At 37.6% G+C, this 21,948-nt stretch overlaps 1 protein-coding gene across 7 annotated transcripts in view; it reads right to left on the bottom strand.

Annotated features, from left to right (window-relative positions):
• Window positions 1–19,296, bottom strand: part of THOC2 (THO complex subunit 2) — a 100,856-nt gene extending 81,560 nt beyond the window's left edge. For all 7 annotated transcript variants that reach the window (XM_046673018.1, XM_046673020.1, XM_046673019.1 and 4 more), the window contains exons 1-3: window positions 19,181–19,296; window positions 4,608–4,666; window positions 354–445 (exon numbers count right to left, since the gene is read on the bottom strand). In XM_046673018.1, coding sequence (XP_046528974.1) covers window positions 354–445; window positions 4,608–4,666; window positions 19,181–19,251 — 222 coding nt within the window. In that variant the 5' untranslated portion in view covers window positions 19,252–19,296. The remainder of the gene's footprint in view (window positions 1–353; window positions 446–4,607; window positions 4,667–19,180) is intronic.
• Window positions 19,297–21,948: the final 2,652 nt, after the last annotated feature.

The raw sequence follows: 21,948 nt of genomic DNA, 5'->3' as shown, positions 1-21,948 counted from the left end.
CACAAACAAAAAAAAGTACCTTGGTGTGTTATATTGGGAGAAAAATATTCTAGCCAAATTATTTTTCACAGAGCATTTTTAATTAAGTATACCTTGATTTCATTACAATGCAGGCTTTTGTTTTTTGCCCTCTCAGCTTACCTAACATTTTCTGCTTTACTCATAACCAGACAAAAAAATTAAAATATCTTTATTTCTGTCTAGCAACAATGGCTTACCAATATTACCTTAAAACATTCACTACTATAATTTTGAATAAGATGAAATGCAAGTTATATACTTCAGGGATCTTTGTATCAAAGGCAAAAAAATGTTAACCATTATTAAATTTAAAAACATATATACATACTTACACTAATGTCATTAAGAACATTAGATGCCTGTTCATGCTTTAGATTTCCTTTAATGACATGGTATGACAATTCATACAGAGCTTGCTGGAAATCTGTTGAACATAAAAGAAAGAGTGTAAGGACACAGTCTCTTGAACATGAAAGACAGACCCTCCGGGTAAAGATCCATATATGTCCTACTTCTCAGAATTATTATAAACATCAATAAGGATAAGAGAAATATACTTCTACTGCTTTTCTCTAACAGATTTTTTCCTTTTATTTTCACAAAAACAGAATACTAAAAGAGTAGAAAAAAGTTAACTTTGACTCCACTACTACAAGATTACTGCTTGGGCATTTCCTTCCACTCTTTTTCTATAAGTCTACATATTTTACATATTTCTATTCACAGTTCACATCATTTGGTATTCTGATTCCCCCACGAACACTTTTGAAAGCATTTTCTCATGTTGCCAAAGTCTCCAAAATTATTTTCAATGACTGCATAGAACTCCAGCAAGTGGATATAAGCTAAATAAACCATTCCTCTCACCAGCAGATTTCACAGTTTTCTAAATATATTCAGATTATAGTCAATTCAATCTCGGGGCTACACTGACAACAGGTAAGGAATAGCAGTAAATATAAAATCAAGTCTTATCCATATCCTACTGTCAGAGAAATTTCTCCCCAAATCTAAATCTCTCTTTTACCTTTATTTCCATCAGAATTCAAACTAAAATAATTACATAGGTACACACATACATAAAACGGCAGTTCTATGAGAACTGTCAACCACAAGTTGTCTCATTCACTATTAATTAGGATAGTCCCCTTTCCTGGAGAAGAAATATTTTGGGGCAGGAAGGAGTTAATGGTCAGGTGAACACCTCCCTCCAGTCATCCTTTTCTTTTGTCCCATACACTAAACCTTTACCTCCTCCTTCTCATTAAAAGTAGAAAAACAGGTAGCTCTACTTGAAGTCAGCCATCCCAAAAGTCCTATGTACCCCAATGTTCATTGCAGCATTATCTACAATAGCAAAGACATGGAAGCAACCTAAGTGCCCATCAACAGACGAATGGATAAAGAAGATGTGGTACATATATACAATGGAATACTACTCAGTTGCAAAACAGAACAAAATCATTCCATTTGCAATAACATGGATGGACCTTGAGGGAATTATGTTAAGTGAAATAAGCCGGCTAGAGAAGGATAATCTGTGTATGACTCCACTCATATGGGGAATTTAAAAATGTGGACTAAGAACAGTTTAGTGGATACCAGGGGAAAGGTGGGGTGGGGGGTGGGCACAAAGGGTGAAGTGGTGCACCTACAACACGAATGACAAACATTAATGTACAACTGAAATTTCACAAGATTGTAACCTATCATTAACTCAATAAAAAAAAAAATAAAATAAAAGGGAAAAAAAAGAAAAACAGGTAGCTCTAAAAACATTAATGTAAAATAAAGTCAACTTATAATTCCCTTTTGAGGGGAATCAAAAATCTTTTAGAGCAAAATAGCAAGCAAAAAATCAAATATTTAAAAATCTTCCCCCTTGGTTTGACTACTAGTCACCAAAAAGGAGCATAAAAAAATCAATTCCCCCTTAAACAATGAAAATAGTATTTTACAATGAAACAAATTTGTCCATTGAATTATTTGCTAAAGAAATATAGTCAGATTACCCCAATTCCTTATGAAGAACTGACTAAATATATTCTACCTTTTTCACAAATATGCCTTCATTATGCTTATAATAAACTATATAAAAGCTAAAATGCAAAGAAAAAATATCTATTTGTTAGTAGGGTAGGAATATGAGGTCAATTTCATGCTTTCAATTTCCATTAATAAAATGCTTTTACAACAAATAATACTCATTTAAAGTTATCCAGATAACTACGATTTTTTAAAAAGCAATCACTCTTAGAAGGACAAAACAGCTGAGCATCATAAACTAAATTCCCATAAGAATATGGGCTCATAGGGGCTGAGGGAATTCTAATCTTAATCACTGAAGGAGATTAAAATAGAGAACAAATGGCCCAGATCATTTTGCTGACACTAAGTGACATAAAAACAATCACAATGTAATCCACAAAGTAACAAAGATGGTCCCCAATTCACGTGTTATTTAAATGCCCATTTAAGTGATTAGGAACTCCTATTGTATTCCATCCATAGAAACAGTAAATGGTGCCTTAAGACTACCAAAGCCAGCCCCACAAAATCCTGTAAAATCCATACTAAAGTTGAAAAACTTCACATTTACAACAGGGAAGAAAACTTACAACCCTTATAATTACGCACTATAAAATATATAAAAGATTTTATCTTAATGCTAACATTTCAGAAAAAGCAGTCTTAAAAACAGCCACAAGTAAAAGGGACTTCTAGAGATTCTTAAATGTTCTTTGCAGGATTTGAATGATTTGAAGGTTAAAGATACCAGTTCTTGGTTATGTCAAATATCACTAAGACTACTCATCTTCATCAGCCCTCATTACAATGTCATTTTATTGGGGGGAAAGGACTTATAAAAAGAACAAGTAGAAGTAGTGTGTGCAAGGGAAACTGCCTGCCTGAAATGAAATCAATTCTAGGGAGAAGCAGAAAGGGAAATGTCAGAGGGAACACTATCCAAACTCAATTCCCCTGAGACAAAACAAAGGAAATTCTAAAGAAATGACATTCAGTCAGCTTTCTGCATGGACTACTAACTGGGGCCCCTAGACCAAAGCTTGACTGTTGGCAGACACCAGTCAAAGAGTCTATGTGTTGAGGAAGTAGGCAAGGGCAAGCGAAAGACAGCACTGACAACTCAGTCAAGGAGGCCACATTCATAACTATTTTTGGTTTCATATGTGAATCAGAACAATTGTGCAAATTAACAATTATCTGATAGTTATTAAAGATACACAAAGTCCCATTTAAAACTGAGAGTAATCACCCTAGCCTACGCTATTCATAGTTTTTCTGAGAATTCTTTCTCTTATTTATCCACTTAAGGTTTCAACTGCAAACAAGATCAAGGTTAACTGAGAAGTTAAAACCTTGCTTTAAATCTGGGGAAGAAAAAAAATTAAGAATCCAAGGGCTTTTAGAAAGGAGTCTTTTTTTTTTATTTTCTTACACATCTAGCAGTCAACTGACTTATTCAAAAAAGAAAGCATTATATCAACCTCAGAAATCTTTATGAATAATCATGCAATTTTATAAGTGGGATGAATTGGAAAATAACTGAATGCAGGCTAGGAATGCTAAGTTTTCAAACAGGTCTTATTCAAATGATAGGAAAAAAATGGTTCATTCATTTGTTAAAAAATGCTTTCCACTCAAAAATCTAAATGTTCTTTAAAAAATATATACTCTCATATTAATATTTAATTTTTGATAAAGCAAAAGTAAACTTTTCTATAGAAAACATTCTATTCTTAATCTTCTATTCACAAAGGCATAATTTAAATAGCTACAATGAATTTTATCTAATTTCTTATTTAAAATAGAACATTGGTTATAAATTATTTTTTCCAGATTGAATAAAATGTTATGGGTTCTACTCCCAGTGAAAGATACATATGAAAATGCTTTAAACTTGCTATACATAATTGCTTTTGCTTCCCCTCCTTTTGTAAATCAATATGCCTAATTTTAAATCAATGAATGTTAAATAGTAAAATCCTTTAAAATTTAAAAAAATGGAACATTTACATGCTGTTTAACTACATAACATTTTACTTAATAAATCATATCTGTGATATGCAGTAAACAACTCCTTTGCTTCTAACGTTTTCCATGACAACTGCCTTTAACAAGATCCCCAGATACTACCTAAACATAACCAGCTTTAGTAAAAACACTGAACCTCAGTTTCTGGAAATTTCCTAGTGCAAACAAGATCAGAATAGGTTTTCTTTTCATGCTAGCTTTTCTCTTCTGTTTAAGATTGATAGCTAGTCTGTGTAATTTTTAATACAGCTAGCAACTGCTAAAATTTAGCTAAATTGCCATGTCACAATAAAGCCAAGCAACATCCTCTGACTATTATGTAGGTCAAATAATATCCGTATTAGAGATGTAAAGTCTTACTATAAGTACAGTTTTAATCCTAACTGTAATATATTCATATAAAAGCTTTATATAATGTAAACTATCCTATACCTTTTATTTTCATTCATTACAATTTAATGGAAAACAGGATATTTATTACATTTTGACCAGGCCAAAAATAATAGCTATGATCCTTTTAAAAGTCTTACCTCTATTAGTTGAACTATCATGGCTTTTATTTTCACTGAGAATCCGACATAAATGCAAACTAGAATAAAACAGAAATAATCTGTATTAATTTCCAATCCTAACAGAGCAAATTATAACAATCAAAAATATCCGGAAATTTATCAAATATGTTTAAATCCATTAGTTTATAATGAGAATAAAACAAACCTTAAAACTAATTGGTCAGAACTGAAGGATGCTAGTGAATCGATTCATTATTTTGAAAACTGGTAGATAAAAGAATAAAAATCAGGCACTTATTCTGCCTTTCATATATGAACCAACAGTTGATAAGAAATGTCTCTGTATTAAAGTATTTCAGTTAATAAAGAAGGAATGTTAGAATCAGAACATCACCATTTTAAGATCCCTAATAAATTAAAAGATCTAGCCATCTATCAATGGTTGTTCATATCGCAAGAAGAGACAATCACACATTATGTGCCTCCTGATCCAGATGAAAGAATACACCACCCACATAATGAAGTTGTCTTTAAAAAAAAAAAAAAACCATGAACCTAAATACACTATGGGAAACTCTACAGGACAATGACCCAGTCTCTTCAACAAATATATTGCAAAGAGAAATAAAAGATGGTGGGGGTTCCTCAGGGTAAAAAAGACATATGTCAATCACAATGTATGGATCCTTACTTGTATCGTACAATTATTTTTTTTTTTTTTTGAGGAAGATTAGCCCTGAGCTAACATCTGCTGCCAACCCTCCTCTTTTTGCTGAGGAAGACTGGCCCTGAGCTAACATCCGTGCCCATCTTCCTCCACTTTATATGCGGTACGCCTGCCACAGCATGGCTCAGACAAACAGTGCCATGTCCGCACCAGGAATCCGAACTGGTGAACCCCTGGCTGCTGAAGCAGAACGTGCAAACTTAGTCATGGCACCACTGGGCTGGCCCCAAACAATTATTTTAAAAATTTACATTTATGAGTGAATTGGGATATTTTATAAAGACTATCTTTAAGAGATAGATGCTGAAATATTTACAGATGAAATAATATTTACTTTAATAGAATGGGAAAATGGGTAGAGTTATAGATGAAACAAGACTAGCCGGCAGTCGATAACTATTGGAGCTAGGGGATGATTTCACTGGGGGGCTATTATACTAGTTTCCTACTTTCTCATCTGTTTGAGGTTTTTTCCAATAATAAAGTTTAAGAACAAAAAATTGAGAAAAATATTTGCTGTATTTTGAATTAATCTAAATACAGCAAAGAACAGATACACAGGATACAGTGAAAAGAGGTATTCTTAATTGGAAATTCCAGAAAGAAGAGAGAGAACAGGACAAAAGCACTATTTGAAGAAATAATAGCTAGGAATTCAGTTTTCCAGAACCGAAGTGAAATTCATATCTGAGCACATCACAGTAAAGCTACAGAAAACCAAAGACAAAATCATTTATGCACCTGAGAAAAAAAAAGACTACTATCTTCAAAACTTCGCAACAAGAACACTGAATGCCAGAGACAGCTGAAAGACACATTCAACATGCTAAAATAAACTATCTGCCAACTTAAAATTCTATACTCAAAAAATGTGGTTCTAAGAAAAGGCAAAATAAGGACTGAACTTCAGATAAACAACAACTGAGTTCACACACTAAAAGAAATGCTTGACTTTCTTTAGGCAGGATAAAGATGAGCCCAGATAGAACCTTGTAATTGCAACAAGAAATGACGAGGAAAAAAGTGGTAAGCATAAGGGTAATTCTAAATGAATATTAATGAAATAATAATAATAGTGTCCCATGGTATTTAAATATGTGTAGTATTAAATATAGAGAGATAAATAAATGGAAAAATAATATTTAAATACATCAAGACTGTTATCCTAAACACACAAAGTTGGTTCAAATTAAATCACCACATTAAATTGACTTTTTAAAATCACAGGATAGGGGCCAGCCCAGCAACCCACGGTTCACCGGTTCAGATCCCGGGTGCAGACATGGCACCACTTGGCAAGCCATGCTGAGGTAGGCATCCCACATACAAAGTACAGGAAGATGGGCATGGATGTTAGCTCAGGTCCAGTCTTCCTCAGCAAAAAGAGGAGGATTGGCAGCAGATGTTAGCTCAGGGCTAATCTTCCTCAAAAAAAATAAAATAAAATAAAATCACAGGATAGTCCAATAGATGCATAAAAGACGTCTGAGGGCTGGCCCAGGGGCGCAGTAGTTAAGTTTGATGTGCTCCACCTAGGCAACCTGGGTTTCCGGGTTCAGATCCTGGGCACAGACCTACACTGTTTGTCAGCCATGCTGTGTTGGCGACCCACATACAAAATAGAGGAGGATTCGCACAGATGTTAGCTCAGGGCAAATCTTCCTGAGCAAAAAAAGAAAAGACATTTGGCAAAACCCAACATCTATTCACTATTTTTTTAAAAAAAGACTTCTAGAAAAACAGGAATAGAAGGGAACTGTTATAATTTGATAAAGTAGCAATTTTGAGTGCGGTTCATGCCCTGATCCCCAAGACACTTTCTGGAGTTCTGCAAGGTCAAAACTATGTTCGTAATAGTAAGACTTTGTTTCCCTTTTTTGCTATATTGACATTTTCACTAACAGTTCAAAAGCAAAGGAAGGTACAGTAAGGCTGCTGGCACCTTAGCATGCATCAAGGCAGCAGCACCAAACTGTCCTACTGAATTCTTCATGATCAGGAAATCAAAGGAAAGAATAAAGCCAGTCTCATGTAAGATGTCACCAAACTGTTTCATTATATTTTTCATGACCATTCGCAAGCAAAAGCCAGTTTCAATTAAGAATGTTCTTGATGGGAGTGACATCAGCAAGATGGCAGAATAGGAAGCCCCAGGCCTTCCTTCCTCCCATAGAAACACCGATTAAACAACAGTACACACACCAATTCCCTTTATGAGAAATTCAGAAACCAGTTAAGAGGTTCCTGCACCCCAGGCAAGCACTAAACCAGCTGCATCAAAGCCAGCAAGAAAATTCATGACACCCTTTCACCACAGTCCCTCCTCCTGACACAGTACCACACAACTGGAAGGAAACTCCCAGCTCCCGATTCTCTCTGGGGAGGGAAAGAGAAGACTGGACTTTACACCTAACATTCTGACTTGGGTTGAGTGGCTGCCCTAGGAACTAGTTTTTTTCTTGAACATCTTGGAGCACAGATGGGACCTGACATACTCTAGGTGCCTGGGGACTGCTGAGAACAAAAAAGAGCTGGGTGGCAAGCTGCAGATCCAGAGAATCACGGTACAGCGAACAGAGACAATACAGCTCAGCAACCTCTCCCTCAGGGGAGAAAGGGAAGACTGGAGCGTGTGTCCAATATTCCAGCTTTCTGGGGGACGGCCTGAGGGACTGGTCTCTGTCTAGCTTGACTTAGGGTGCTGACGATACCCAGCATACTCTAGCTGCCTGGGGGCCACTAAAAACAAAAAAGAGCTGGGTGGTGTGCTGCTGCTTCAGAGGAGCCATGGTACAACAGATGGACACCAGAGGATGCAAGAGAGTACAAGCTTCTGAGAAAAACAAACTGGAAAATCCCTCTAATTTGGAATCTACATACAGAAGTCCAGAGAAGACATATCCAGAGAAAAGGTTTGAGAGGCCCCCGGAATCTATAGCCAGGCTAATTGGTAAAGGCCTTTCCCTGTACTAAGCCAGTCCACAAAGCCTGGGAGAGAAGAGTATTTTTTCAAAAGCAATGATACCAACACAAAATTACAAGGAACATAAAGAAACAGGAAAAATGGCCCAATAAAAAGAAAAAAATAAGTCTCTAGAAACTGACACTAAAGAATTAGAGGTATATGAACTATCTGACAAAGAATTTAAAATAACCATCATAAATATACTCAACAACCTCAGGAAAAAGACGCATGAACAAAATGAGAATTTCAACAAAAAGACAAAATATTTAAAAAGAACCAAACAAATTTTGGAGCTAAAGTATGTAATAACTGAACCGAAAAATTCACTAGAGAGGTTCAACAGCCATTATGGATAGTCACATGCAAAAGAATGAAATTGGACACTTATGTTACACCATACACAAAAATCAACTCAAAATGGATTAAATACACAAACGTAAGACATGAAACTCTAAAAGCCCTAGGAAAAAACATAAGGGGAAAGCTTCGTGACATTGGTCTTGGCAATGATTTCCTGGATAGGATAACAAAAGCAGAGGCAAAAAAAAGCAAAAACAGACAAGTGGAACATCAAACTAAAAATTGTGTGCACAGCAAAGGAAACAATGAACAGAATGAAAAGGCAACCTACGGAATGGAAGAAAAACATTTGCAAATCATATATCTGATAAGGGGTTAACAACCAAAAATTATAATGAACATCTACAACTCAATAGCAAAAAGAAAAATCTGATTTAAAAAAATGCGCAAAGGACTTCAAGACATTTCTCCAAAGGAGACATACAAATGGCCAACAGGTATATGAAAAGATGTTCAACATCACTTATCATCAGAGAAATGCAATTAAAACAACAGTGAGATACCGCTGCACACCTATTAAAATGGCCAAAATCTAGAACACTGCCAACACCAAATGTTGGTGAGGATGTGCACAACAGGAACTCTCAATCACTGCTGGTGGGAATACAAAATAGTACAGCCCCAGTGGAACACAATTCGGTGGTTTCGTACAAAACTAAACAATACTCTTGTCTTACAATCCAGCAATCCCACTCCCTGGTATTTACCCAAAGGAGGTGAAAACTTAGACCCACACAAGAATGGGTACACAGATGTTTACAGTAGCTTTATTCATAATTGCCAAAACTTGGAAGCAACCAAGATGTCCTTCATTAGGTGAATGGATAAATAAACTGGTACATCCACACAATGGATTATTCAGCACTGAACAGAAATCAGCTATCAAACCATGAAAAGACATGGAGAAACCTTAAATGCATATTTCAAAGTGAAAGAAGCCAATCTGAAGAGGCTACATAGTATGTTTCCAACTATATGACATTCTGGAAAAGACAAAACTATGGAGACAGTAAAAAGATCAGTGGTTTCCAGGGGCTGGGAGGGATGAATACGTGGAGCACAGAGGATTTTTAGGGCAGTGAAAACACTCTGATACTATCATGATGGATGGATGTCATTATGTATTTGTCCAAACCCAGAGAATGTACAACATCAAAAGTGAAGCCAAAGGTAAACTATGAATTTTGGATGATTATGATGTGTCAACGTGGGTTCATCAACTGTAACAAATGTACCACTCTGGTAGGTAATGTTGATAACAGGAGAGGCTATGCGTGATTAGGCACGGGGGTACGTTCCTCTCAATCTTTCTTTGAATCTAAAACTGCTGTAAAAAAAATTCTTTAAAAAAAAGGAAAATAAGTGTTGGGGAGGATGTGGAGAAACTGGAACCCTTGTGCACTGTTGGTAGGAATGTAAAAATGGTGTAGCCACTATGGAAAACAGTATGAAAGTTCCTCAAAAAACTAAAAATAGAACTACTATATAATCCACCAATCCCACTTCTGGGTATTATTCCTGAGAGCTGAAATGAGGATCTCAAAGAGGTATCTGCACCTCCACATCCACTGCAGCATTATTCACAATAGCCAAGAGTTAGAAACAACCTAAATGTCCACTGACAAAAGAATGCATAAAGAAAATGTGGCATATACATACAATGGAATATCAGTCATAAGAAAAGAAGGAAATCCTGTCATCTACTACAACGTGGATGAGCCCTGGGGACAGTATGCTAAATGAAGTCAGTCAGTCACAGAAGGATAAATACTGCATGATTCCACCTATATGAGCTATCTAAAGCAGTCAAACTCATAGAAGCAAAAAATAGAACTTCGGTGGCTGCCAGGGGCAAGGGGGAAAGAGAACTGGCAAGTTGCTGTTCAATGGGTATAAAACTTCAGTCATGCAAGATGAAAAAGATCTAGAGATCTGTCGTACAATACTGTGCTTATTAACAATAACGCGCTGTTCAGTTACAAATTTGTTAAGAAGGTTGATCTCAAGTTATGTCTTTTTGCCTACAATAAAGAATATGTCCTTGATGAAGTAGTACAAATTATTAACTTTATTAAATCCTGAGCCCTGAGAACATGTCTTTTTTTAGAACATGCATTTTTAATATTCTATGTGATAAAAAGGAAAGTACGCACAAAACATTTCTGCCACACACCAAAATACTGTGGCTGTCTCCAAGAAAATTCCTTATGCAATTGTTTGACTTGTGAGCTGAACTAGCTGCTTTTTCATAAAACATTTTTACTGAAAGAACAACTGACAACTATAGTTATTCAGACTTGGGTCTTTGGCAGGCATTTTCTCAAAAATGAACCAAGTGAGCCAATCACTTCAAGGAAAACAACTGAGGGTATTTGTTGATAATGATAAAATGGAAGTTTTCAAACAAAAATCACAGTTTTGGAAAACTTGTATCTGCCACCATGGACTTGAATAGTTCCCAATTCATAAAAACTTTCCTGATTAGTTCAGTGATGATACTGAAGAATGTGTTTTTAGATATTATACAAGGTACTGCATTAATATTTGGAAAAGCTGTTATCATTCAGTGGACCAATATCTTCCAACTGACCAATGCATGATGTTGCAAAATAATGCAAGGGTAAAAGATAGATTCCAAATAAAAGAGAGACAAATGACTTTTAATTTAACAAAGTACAAAAAGTTCACTGAAACGGTTTGGCTCAACTACCACTTGACAAATCCTAACATGATACCAAAGAAGAAAATCTACAATTATCTGAAAAGGCTATTAAAATTCTCCTCCTTTTGCCAACTATTTGTCTGTGTGAAGCTGGATTTCCTTCATATACACCAACTGCAACAATTTATTGCAACTCCTACTTCACAGCATACACAAAAATCAACTCTAGTTAGGTAAGATTTAAAAATGAAAAGCAAAATAGTATGTTTCCAAAAAATCACAGGAGGATAAATTCCTTAACCTTGGAATGGGGAATGACCGCTTAAACACAAAAAAAGTACTAATCAGAAAGCAAAAGATTGATAAATTTGACTAAATTAAAATGAATAACTTCTGTTCATCAAAAGTCATCATAAGACTGGAAATACAAGCCAAAGAATAACAAAAGACATCTGCCACACATACAGTGTAACCCACAAAAGGTACAAATACAGACTTACATAAAGAATGCCTATAAATCAATGAAAGAAATGTAAACAATCCAATAGAAAAATTGGAAAAAGAAATAAAGAGGCCTTTCAAAACAAGTCAGAAATCCAAAGGACCAATAACATATAAAAAGATGCCCATAAAAATATAAGCCCCAATAAAATATCATTACACACATACCACAGTGACAAAAATTTAAAGTCTGATAATATTAAATGTTAGCCAGGATGTGAAGCAAGGTTAACTCTCATACACTGCTGGTAGGAGTATATTTTGAAACAGTTTGGCAGTATCTAGTAGAGCTGAAGTTAATCACAATCGAGAACCCAGTGAGTCTACAATTCAGTATATATCCCACGAAAACACATCCTTGTGTACACCAAGATAGTTGTATAAGAATGCTTCTATTGGCACAGTTGGTAAACAGTAAAACTGTTCATCAATAGCATAAGAGATAAATTATGGTACAGTTATACAGTGGAACATCCTGTAACTATGAAAATCAAAGAACTGCAGACACTTGCAAAAATAGGAATGGATCCTAAAGACATAATGTTGAGCAAAAGCAGCCCCCACAATAGAACACACCGGCTATGATCTCATTTATATGAAGTTCAAGAGGAACAAACTTAAACTAACTGGGTAGTAAAACTGTAAATAAAAACAAGGAAGAGAAAATCATAAATGTCAGGATGATGGTTACCGTGGGGAAGGTAAAGAGGGTGCAATCAGGAATGGGGGTTACGTTGTCTTGACCTGGGTGTGAGTTACATGGGTATGCATCTTACAGTGATTCTTTAAGCTCTACATTTAGGTTTTATGCACTTTTCTGTATTTTTTTTAATTTCACAATTTAGAAAAAGAAATATTCTTATTATAAGTTGCACAAGGCTCTAACAAAAAAGAGAAGCAATGAATGGATATATGTTTCTCACTCTTTTATGTCTAGCGATCCTTTTTCTACAGCCAATAAAACAAATAATTTTAAGACAACAGAGTGTGCTTACAGATCACACCTAAAGTGAAATATGATGCCACATTACAATCATCCAGAGGGATTATCTACTTTGCAGATTATCCATGCTCTTGCAACTCATCTCTGTGTCTTTTGATTATTTCAATACTCCATCATCAGGATGAGCAGGGTAAGGTTGTTAAAAGTCAACAAAGTAAACTCTTCCTGGTCAACAATTCACTTGTAGGTCTCAAAATTATTTTCAAAACCAAAGAATAAAAAGGCCTTGCCAATGGAGAGCAATTAGTAAATTAAATCTCCATAGTTTGAAAAATTCATTTAGTTATTAATTTGTAGACAACTCCTATTAAAAAAAAGAACAGAAAAGTTTTCAGAGAGCACCATAGAAATGGTAAAATAAACTGATTTAAGTTTCACCCCAAGTACTTTCAACTACTTCTCTGGAGAACTAGACAGGCCTTCCAATGTGTTAAGAACAATGGTTAAACTTCTAATTTCTCAAAGTATGTTAAACTTACCACAAGCTTATCTGGAATACAAAACAAAAAAAGAATCAATCTTACTTCCAATAGACAAAATAGCAATATCTTCTGCTTCAGACTAGCATCAGAGAATAGAACCTAAAAATGCGTGCCATCTAGCTCCTTTTTTGTTGAGGGGAAATATATAAGAAAGTGTTATCAAGACTACTTCAATATTTGTTATAAAGTGTTAAAACAATTCCCCCTCGTGGTTCTCACTGTCCTCATAGGTTCCATCCCTTTAGAGTGCAGTAGCAGGAAACTTTATGTCTTTGACAGAGCAATATAACAGAATCAACTCATCTTTCCCCTTGTATCCAGGCTACTACTAAAAACCAAGGTCAAACATTCCTTCTTATGGTGAATATATTTGCTTGTTCACATTTTCAATAGCTTCATTTTCCATTTGTTTTAAAACGCTTAATGCGTATGTCTTTTGCCATAATCCTTCCAGTGGGGAGGGGGTAAATCAGTGTTCCAAATTCCACCTAATCTAATAGTACAGTCATTGTTACATAATTTTAAGAAATAATTGAAATATAATTCCATCTTCCCAGTCAGAGGCCACAAACATATTCATTAAGATGCAGATGGTAATGTCATCATGAACTATTAATTAGCACATCAAAGATTTGCTCAAATTGTGTAAAGAATCATTGATGGGTTATTACGATAAGGCAATTCACCTGCATAATACTTATTTCCCTAGCATAAAACAGTTCTTCCTTAGTTGCAGGAGGAAACTAAAAACAATTGTTAAGCATTTTCCCCCAATCACTTTTCTGAAATCTTCTCCCCAAGTAATCCACTAAACTAAAGATCGTGCGGGATCCTTAAAGAAACAATTCTATTTCTGAATGCTGCACGTCTTACTACACCTGTTAAACAGTTTTAGTACTCTATCCTAAATTACAAGGGGAGAAACAAACAAAACTACCTCCAACAGCCGCCCATTTTAATGTGACTTAAAAAATAATCAAATATTCTGCCTCAGTCCAAATTCAAATGATTATTTTAGTCCCTTAATACCCTCCAAATAATTGAGTTTACCGTCTTTTTCCACTTTTAAAATAGTTTGGTGCTATTGTGGAGACGCTGTCTCAGGTCCCTGAGAACAAAGACAGAACCTACTTTTTGTCAAAGATCTGTGAAACAAACTAAATAAAATGTCTTGAGTTCTTCCAAGGACTTGAGTATTTCATGAATACTTCTTAATGTCAGTATTTAGCTTTCCACCTTACTTCATCCCATTTTCCAGTAAAAAAGGAAACATAGCAGAAGCCTGAACTACTTGATTATGGTCAACATCATAAAGTTGGCTTCACGTGTAAAAAATTGATGTCAATCTGTGCTTCAATTAATTCTTAAAAACAAAACAACAAAAAAGGTTAAATTTGGTTAAGCAAAGTACTACCTCTGTTATCACTGTTAGAAGAGAGACATAACCCACAAGAATGAACATTGGGCACATAGTTTTATCCTGAAAGAGGCATTTATGAAAATAAAAATACGCACTTAGGAGGAGGGAAGGGAACAGGAAACGTTAAAAAAGACAACAGAAGTTCCTGCACACAAGTACATTAACAGCATTCATTCTACCTTAGTATTTAAGCATTGTAGAATAATTTAATTTTTCTAACAAACAAAGAAAGCAGTAGCCTAGAAAATGTCCAGATATTGCTACATTTTCTGCAGAATGCATTTCTCCTACCAGGAAAACAGACCAAGACTTACACTTAACTTGTGCATATAGGTAGAAATAAGAAAATAAATGCCAATGAAAACTAAGACATGAAAAAAAGGTTTCAGATAAAGCATCAGCTGAATTTAGAGCACCTTTTGAAGAAAAAAAAAAACCAACTACCCAGACTAAAATTTCTTAGAATGATTATTTGCAATAAACTCCTCCCTCCGACTTCCCTCCAAAAAAGTCAGGTCAGACAACATTTAATGAACATCCAAACGTACTTAGCTAAGTTGTGGAATGTGGAAAATCATTGAGTAGCAGCAGGAAAAAAACAATGGCAACCATTTGGCGATTGTTTTAAATATTAAAACTTTATTAGGGGCTGGCCCCGTGGCCGAGCAGTTAAGTTCGCACGCTCCGCTGCAGGCGGCCCAGTGTTTCGTTGGTTCGAATCCTGGGCGCGGACATGACACTGCTCATCAAACCACGCTGAGGCAGCGTCCCACATGCCACAACTAGCAGGACCCACAACAAAGAATATACAACTATGTACCGGGGGGCTTTGAGAAGAAAAAGGAAAAAATAAAATCTTAAAAAAAAAAAAAAAAAAAAACTTTATTATAACTACCAATAATCAATAAGGTAAGACCTAAAATTTCTAATTGATATGTAAGTTTTTTAAAAGAATTAAGTTCTTCAGACAAATAGATGATACTTATATTTAACAAATATAAGTATTTCAAAATTAGACTAAGCATTGACATGAGGCTAACATCTTCAGATTAAGAGCTTGGAACATAAATCCTACATTAAGGTTGCTTGTGACGCAAAGAAATGCTGAGCTCACTGTGTTAATGATTTCTACAAAAAACAGAGTTCTCCACTGGATCTACCAGTGCATGCAAGTTTATTAGCTTAATCACGGCAAGTCCTATGCTAATATGAAACGATCAAGAAACTAATACTCTAATTCCAAAATCCAAGTGATTAAATCCATAGCTTGCATATGGCATAGAATTTGAAAGAGTTTGCATTTAGATATGAAACTTGTAAGAGTAGATTTAAGTGTTAGTGGAAAGGACACTTGATAATTATATTTTGGTTGTCCTCCTTTGTCCTTTTGATATCTCTTGGAAAAGATCATTTTAAGAGTTCAGCAATTGACCATTAAAAACATAATCAGCATCTCTGGAAACAATAGTTAGGTACATGATGAACCATTCAGATAAGCAAAACACAGTTTTGCTTTTCTCCTTACTTACCCAACAAAAATTATTCTTCAAAGCCAAGACTTTCCATCTTAATAGACAGTTGCTTTTCATGAGGCACAATTAAAAATTTGTTCTCTCTGAAAGTTATAAAATGCTCCATACATCTCATGCGTTGCTTTAACACCATGACGCTGAAGTTGACTACAACTCCCAGAATACCCTCTTACACTGGTAAGAAGTGACAGACAAGAAATGAACTAACCACCTCATGAAAGTCACCATGCATTTTTTTAAAAAGGTAGTTTTCAGTTAAGTTAAAGCTGATCTGCTAATTTATCTCATTAAAAAGGAAAAATCCACTCAAGATATAATTTTAAATATTGGTCATATTCTAAAAGCCAAATCTATAAATGGATTCACTAATAATTTCTGGCACATTACCTTTGTTTTTAACATTTCCAGTTGCTGGTTTATATTTAAGAGGCTCTGTTTTCAGACAAAGGAAAGGATTTTTTTGTAATATATTTACAACACCATTTGTTCTAAAAAAATGAAAATGCTAACATCTATCTTTAGCAAGATAGAAAAACTCCAAAGTTAGACTATATGCAACCAAGTTTTCAAGGAGGGAAAATAAGTCAAATAAATGAAGACAAAGTACTGGATGGTGATGTGTTTGACTACTTAAAATATTTCATTATGTCACACAACTAACAACTTTAAACTCGCTTCATATAACAGAACACAATTATAAAACTGACTAAACTGATTTGGATCTACTGTAATTCAAACTACATTCCACAAGCCATGCAATAACTACACACATATAAGTCTTTTGAAGCAGCTCTTCAACCACACGAACTATGACAGGTAGCATGGATCTTGTAAATATACGTAAAGTGAATCCAAAATTCCATTTTGACTAGGTATTTCGACCTTCTACATCACTTTGTTTTTCTCCAACGACTGCCAGTCAGAAGCCAAGCAGAATATCACCTCCTAGCCCTGATACCCATTCTAAAGTGAGAGTAATAATAGTAAAACTGTCAAAAACAGTTAGCTGGAAGGAGGAAGCTGAGCAATCTACAAAGACGACAGCCCTTAAATAACTAAGTTGGCTTTAAAAGTAAACAAAACAACAGTGACCTGATTTATGAGTTTTTTGGAGTTATCCTAGTCTAATATAAACCTGACGGTTTGGTTTGGTAACTTACCACCTTGCCTTCCCTATACACAAGGGACTTAATAGTTATTTGTTAACTAGCACATACAAGGGTTTGGAAAATATTCCTAACAGTTAAAAACGAATGTTTATCAAATATGCTGTCAGTTAATAAACCAATAAGCACTACAAGTATATGATAGAAAGGCAGGGGGACAGAGGGGGAGGATTGAACCAAAAGAAATATGAGACATAGTCTCCACTCTTCAAGGATCTCTCACTTCCTTAGAGTACGAGAGTACATGAAAGAGTCAGAGACCAATTAACTGCTAACCTGAGCGGTACAGACTTTTTAAGTGCAAGAGCTGTGCAGAGAAGTTTAAATATCTAAAGATTAAAATAATAATATTCCTTTTAATAGCTATCACTTGAGCACTTACTATAAGCCAAGTGCTCTACAAGCATTATTTAGTCTTCACAACAGTCCTTTGAGTACTTCTTATTCCCAATTTACTCAAGGGGAAGCGGCCAAATTGGTTAAGGAACTTACCCAAGGTCACTCAGCCAGTTAAGTGGCTAAGACTGAGGCTTACCCAGGCAATCCAATTCTGGAGCTCACACTGCTAAGACTTTCTAAAGCAGTGCGAGTGCGGGGGAGAGGGGCGTCATAGAGGCTGGCAACGTTACACGCCGAGACAGGGCAACGCGTTCCCCGCGCGGCGTTCCAAGGAACGAAGTTCCAAAGATTTGTATCTTTCGCACCAGCGATCGTAACCTGACTGGGGGGAGGGGGGAGTGCAACGGCCGCAAAGATGGCTAACAAGAGTTGAATCTCAAACTCTGAAACAGGGCTGAGCTTTAGATAATAAAGCGATTCAGAAAAGGAAATTGGAAATAAGTTATTTGTATTACGGCTTAAACGGTTCTTTTTTTCTTTTCCGAGAGAGCGAGCGCTGAAATTTTGGGCGAGGAAACCGCGGGTATAGCAAATTACTGTTTTCTGTATTACTGAAAAATAAAAACAAGTTTTATGACCAAAGGAAACGCGTTATTCTAGGTACTGGAGAACCTTGGAGAGTTGCCAAAATTAGTTGCAGTCCCAGGACAAAATGGGGTTTAGGAAACATTTAATGACGAAAGTTGAATCCAACCCGAAAAGGCTCTAAGGTGAAAACATGGAGCAAAGAAATGCTGGCAGGTCTTCGGGGAAACCGGCAGTCCCTGCTACACTTCTCCCACGGCCAGCGGCGCCGCGCGAGGCCGGGACAGTCCGAGAGACCGCTCCCCGGAGGACGAGAGGTGCCAAGCGGGGCTCTTCGCGCCGCCCCGGGCTTCGCGGCGGCGGGCGGAGAGGAGGGGAGGGAGTCCGGGACGGTTCGCCCTCCTCGGACTTCGGGCAGAGGAGGCGCCGAGCTCCAAACTGCGGAGTCGAACGGTGCAGAGTGAAGAAATGGGACGGAGAGAGCTGGAAAGTCCGAACCCCCCGGCGCGGCCCCGTCAAGAGAAAGGAGCCAAGTGAGCTCAAGCGAAGAGGGGGACAAAAAGAGCGCGGGGACCCGCAGGGGCGAAACGGGAGTTCCGCTCCGAGGCTGAAGGCAGGCAGGCTGCGGCGGGCAGCGGGGATTTCGGGGAGGCCAAGGAAGGAAGGAGGTCGGCGGCGGTTACGGCACCTCTCCTCCCCGAGTTCGAAACTCCTGGCCAACCATCCACACCCGCCGCCCGGATGGGGGAGGGGGCGCGTCTTCCCCCCCAAACGCCCCCCACATGTGAGAGCGCGGCTGACGCCCGGGCCCGGCCCGGCCGGGCGCCCACCTCCAGCCCGGACACTCACAATTCGCCTCTCCCTGATTTCTCCCAGTTCTTTATCCACTCTACGGGAACCACCACGGTTGCGGCCGCCATCTTCCTCTCACTAGTTGCAGAGGCCCGGATGTGTAGCACGCGAGCGAGGGGTCAAAGGGGAGCACCGCCCACGGGGAATGCCGGGAGCCGCGAGTTCGGTTTGTGATTTCCCGCCCCACTCGCCTCCCCACCCCGCGGAAGCCCGAGGCCCTGCCGCCAGCTAGGTGGCCGACAGCCGTGGGTCCCTTCGCAGAGTGACGACGCCGGCCGCGCCCTCTGCAACCCTTGCCCTCGCTTCCCTGTACAACAGGAAAAATGCCATCTCCAGGCCGACTCCCAGCTCTTTTCTTCTTCCGTGGTATCTACTCCAGGCCACTAATTCAAACATGTATTTTTCAAGCATCTAGTATGTGCTAGACATTGGAGACAGAGGAACAATAAGCTACGATGCCTGCCCTCAACCAGCTCACAGTCTGTGGGAAGGACAAATATATAAGCAGATCAATTACAATACACCCTGCTAACTGCTGAGATAAAAAAAAATTAATCGAGAAGCAGCAGCCATTTGCTATGGGCCAGGCATTAAGCTAATACAAGGGTTACAGTCCAGCGAGGAGGAGAAAATCGGCACTGGAAACGCTAGCAACCACCGGTGCTGACACGCCACTGTCGGCCGCTGTCGTTGTAACCTTAGGCAAAACTAGGGGGCGCAAGTACCATGAAAAACAACTTGTTTACACTACATAGTCTCAAAGTATCTCCCGACAAGAAACTTAGCATTTCAAAGGGCGAAATGGAAAGTTTGCAGTGGGAAAACAAGGCGGACACCATCCAAACTTTGATGAAAACAAGCATCCCCGGAAATTAGATACATGGGCATCATGTGCCTCCTGATAAGGCGCTAAGAAAAACACTAGCCAATTTTGTAGTACTATTCATCCTGCCAAAAATTCACATAACCTGAATTTAATCATGAAGGAATATCAGAGAAACCCATATTGAGGGACAGTCTACGAAATTACTGGCTTGCACTATTCAAAATCGTTAAGGTCACTAAAGACAAAGACAGATTGAGGAACTCTTCCAGATTGGTGGAAACAACAGAAAGGACAACTGATCCCCAGCCAGAAAAAACATTTTTCTTTTGCTAAAAAGGCCATTATTGGGACCATTAACCGAATTTGAATATCTGTAGATTAAGTAATAACATTGTATCAATGTTAATTTCTTGATTTTAATATTTGTACTGTGGTTATGTGAAAGTCTTTGTTTAAGAAAATACTCTGAAGTATTTAGAGATAAGGCATTATGTTGCAACTTACTTTAAAATGTTTCAGAAAAACACGATAGTATGGATTGAGCAAATGTAAAATATTAACATTTTAGGAATCTAGGTGAAGGACATACAGGGATTCTCCATTCCATTTATGCAACTTTTCAAAATAAAAAGGTTTTAAAAATACATGTTTGGCAGAAAATTTAGGAAAGACAGACAAAACAAATGAAATAATCCTACTACACATATATTAACATATGAACTTGAGAACTAGTATCTTCTAAATTTGGCAAGTTTTGCCAAATGGGCCAAGTTCATTTGCGTTGAAAAACTGTTCAGGGGGATAGGCTGTATTCAGAATAAGTTCTGGGAAAATGCTCCGTTGTTTATGATTGCTTTTCATCTGCTATATCTAGTCTCCTAACGTCCTGTCTGATTTCGAAATTCTAAAGCCACCCGTTAGAAAATATACACTGTTCAGTTTCAATAACATCTGCTCATAAAAACCTTTTGCCATTTCAAGGAGGTTCAGAGATATGAGTACCCTCTGATCTTTTCATTTTTCACTATCATGGAATATTTCAAAAGTGAACAGGGGCTGGCCCGGTGGTGCAGCGGTTAAGTGCCCACGTTCTGCTTCGGCGGCCCGGGATTCGCCGGTTCGGATTCCAGGTGCGGACATGGCACCACTTGGCACGCCATGCTGTGGTAGGCGTCCCACATAGAAAGTAGAGGAAGATGGGTGTGGATGTTAGCTCAGGGCCAGTCTTCCTCAGCGAAAAGAGGAGGATTGGCAGCAATTAGCTCAGGGCTAATCTTCCTCAAAAAAAAAAAAAGTGAACAGAATGGTATAATGAATCCTCATTATACCATCATCCTCCCTAAAAAGTTTTGAAATCATTATTACAAGATGGCTTCTGTAATACAAGAAGCAAGTATCCTTCTACTTATGTATACTTGACTGCATAATCTGCAGCAATGGAGACTATTCATGTTCGGGGCCAGATAATTCTTCGCGGAGGGCAGGAGAATCCTGTGCATTGTAGGAGGTTTAGCAACATCCTGGCCTCAGGATGTCAGTAGCACCCCCCACACCATTTGTCACAATATCTCCAGACATTGCTAAATGTCTCCTCGAGTGCAAAATAGCCCTCTGTTGAGAGCCACTGAGCTATACAATATTCTGCTATATTGTGGCTTACCTTGCCACTGTACCACAGTGATTTGTCCTTCGAAACACTGAATTGTGTGCAGTATGCCTACTACTCAGTATGCCACAAAAGTGGTGTGCCCTGACTGCAGTGATGCCCTTTGAGGCCTTGGTTTTCCTTTCTCCTGGAGCCTGCAGAACTAATTTTACATGGCATGATGACTCCTTTAGGAATTCCTCAGTGCTAATTGGCTTTATGCTCTGCAAGATTGCAAAGCTATCATATCTTTTGCATCCTCGTTGTTGACTTGCCTGTTCTTTGCTATCAGCA

The sequence above is a fragment of the Equus quagga genome, chromosome 10, assembly GCF_021613505.1.
Source record: "Equus quagga isolate Etosha38 chromosome 10, UCLA_HA_Equagga_1.0, whole genome shotgun sequence".
NCBI classification, from domain to species: domain Eukaryota; kingdom Metazoa; phylum Chordata; class Mammalia; order Perissodactyla; family Equidae; genus Equus; species Equus quagga.
This window is presented reverse-complemented; position numbering and strand designations above follow the sequence as displayed.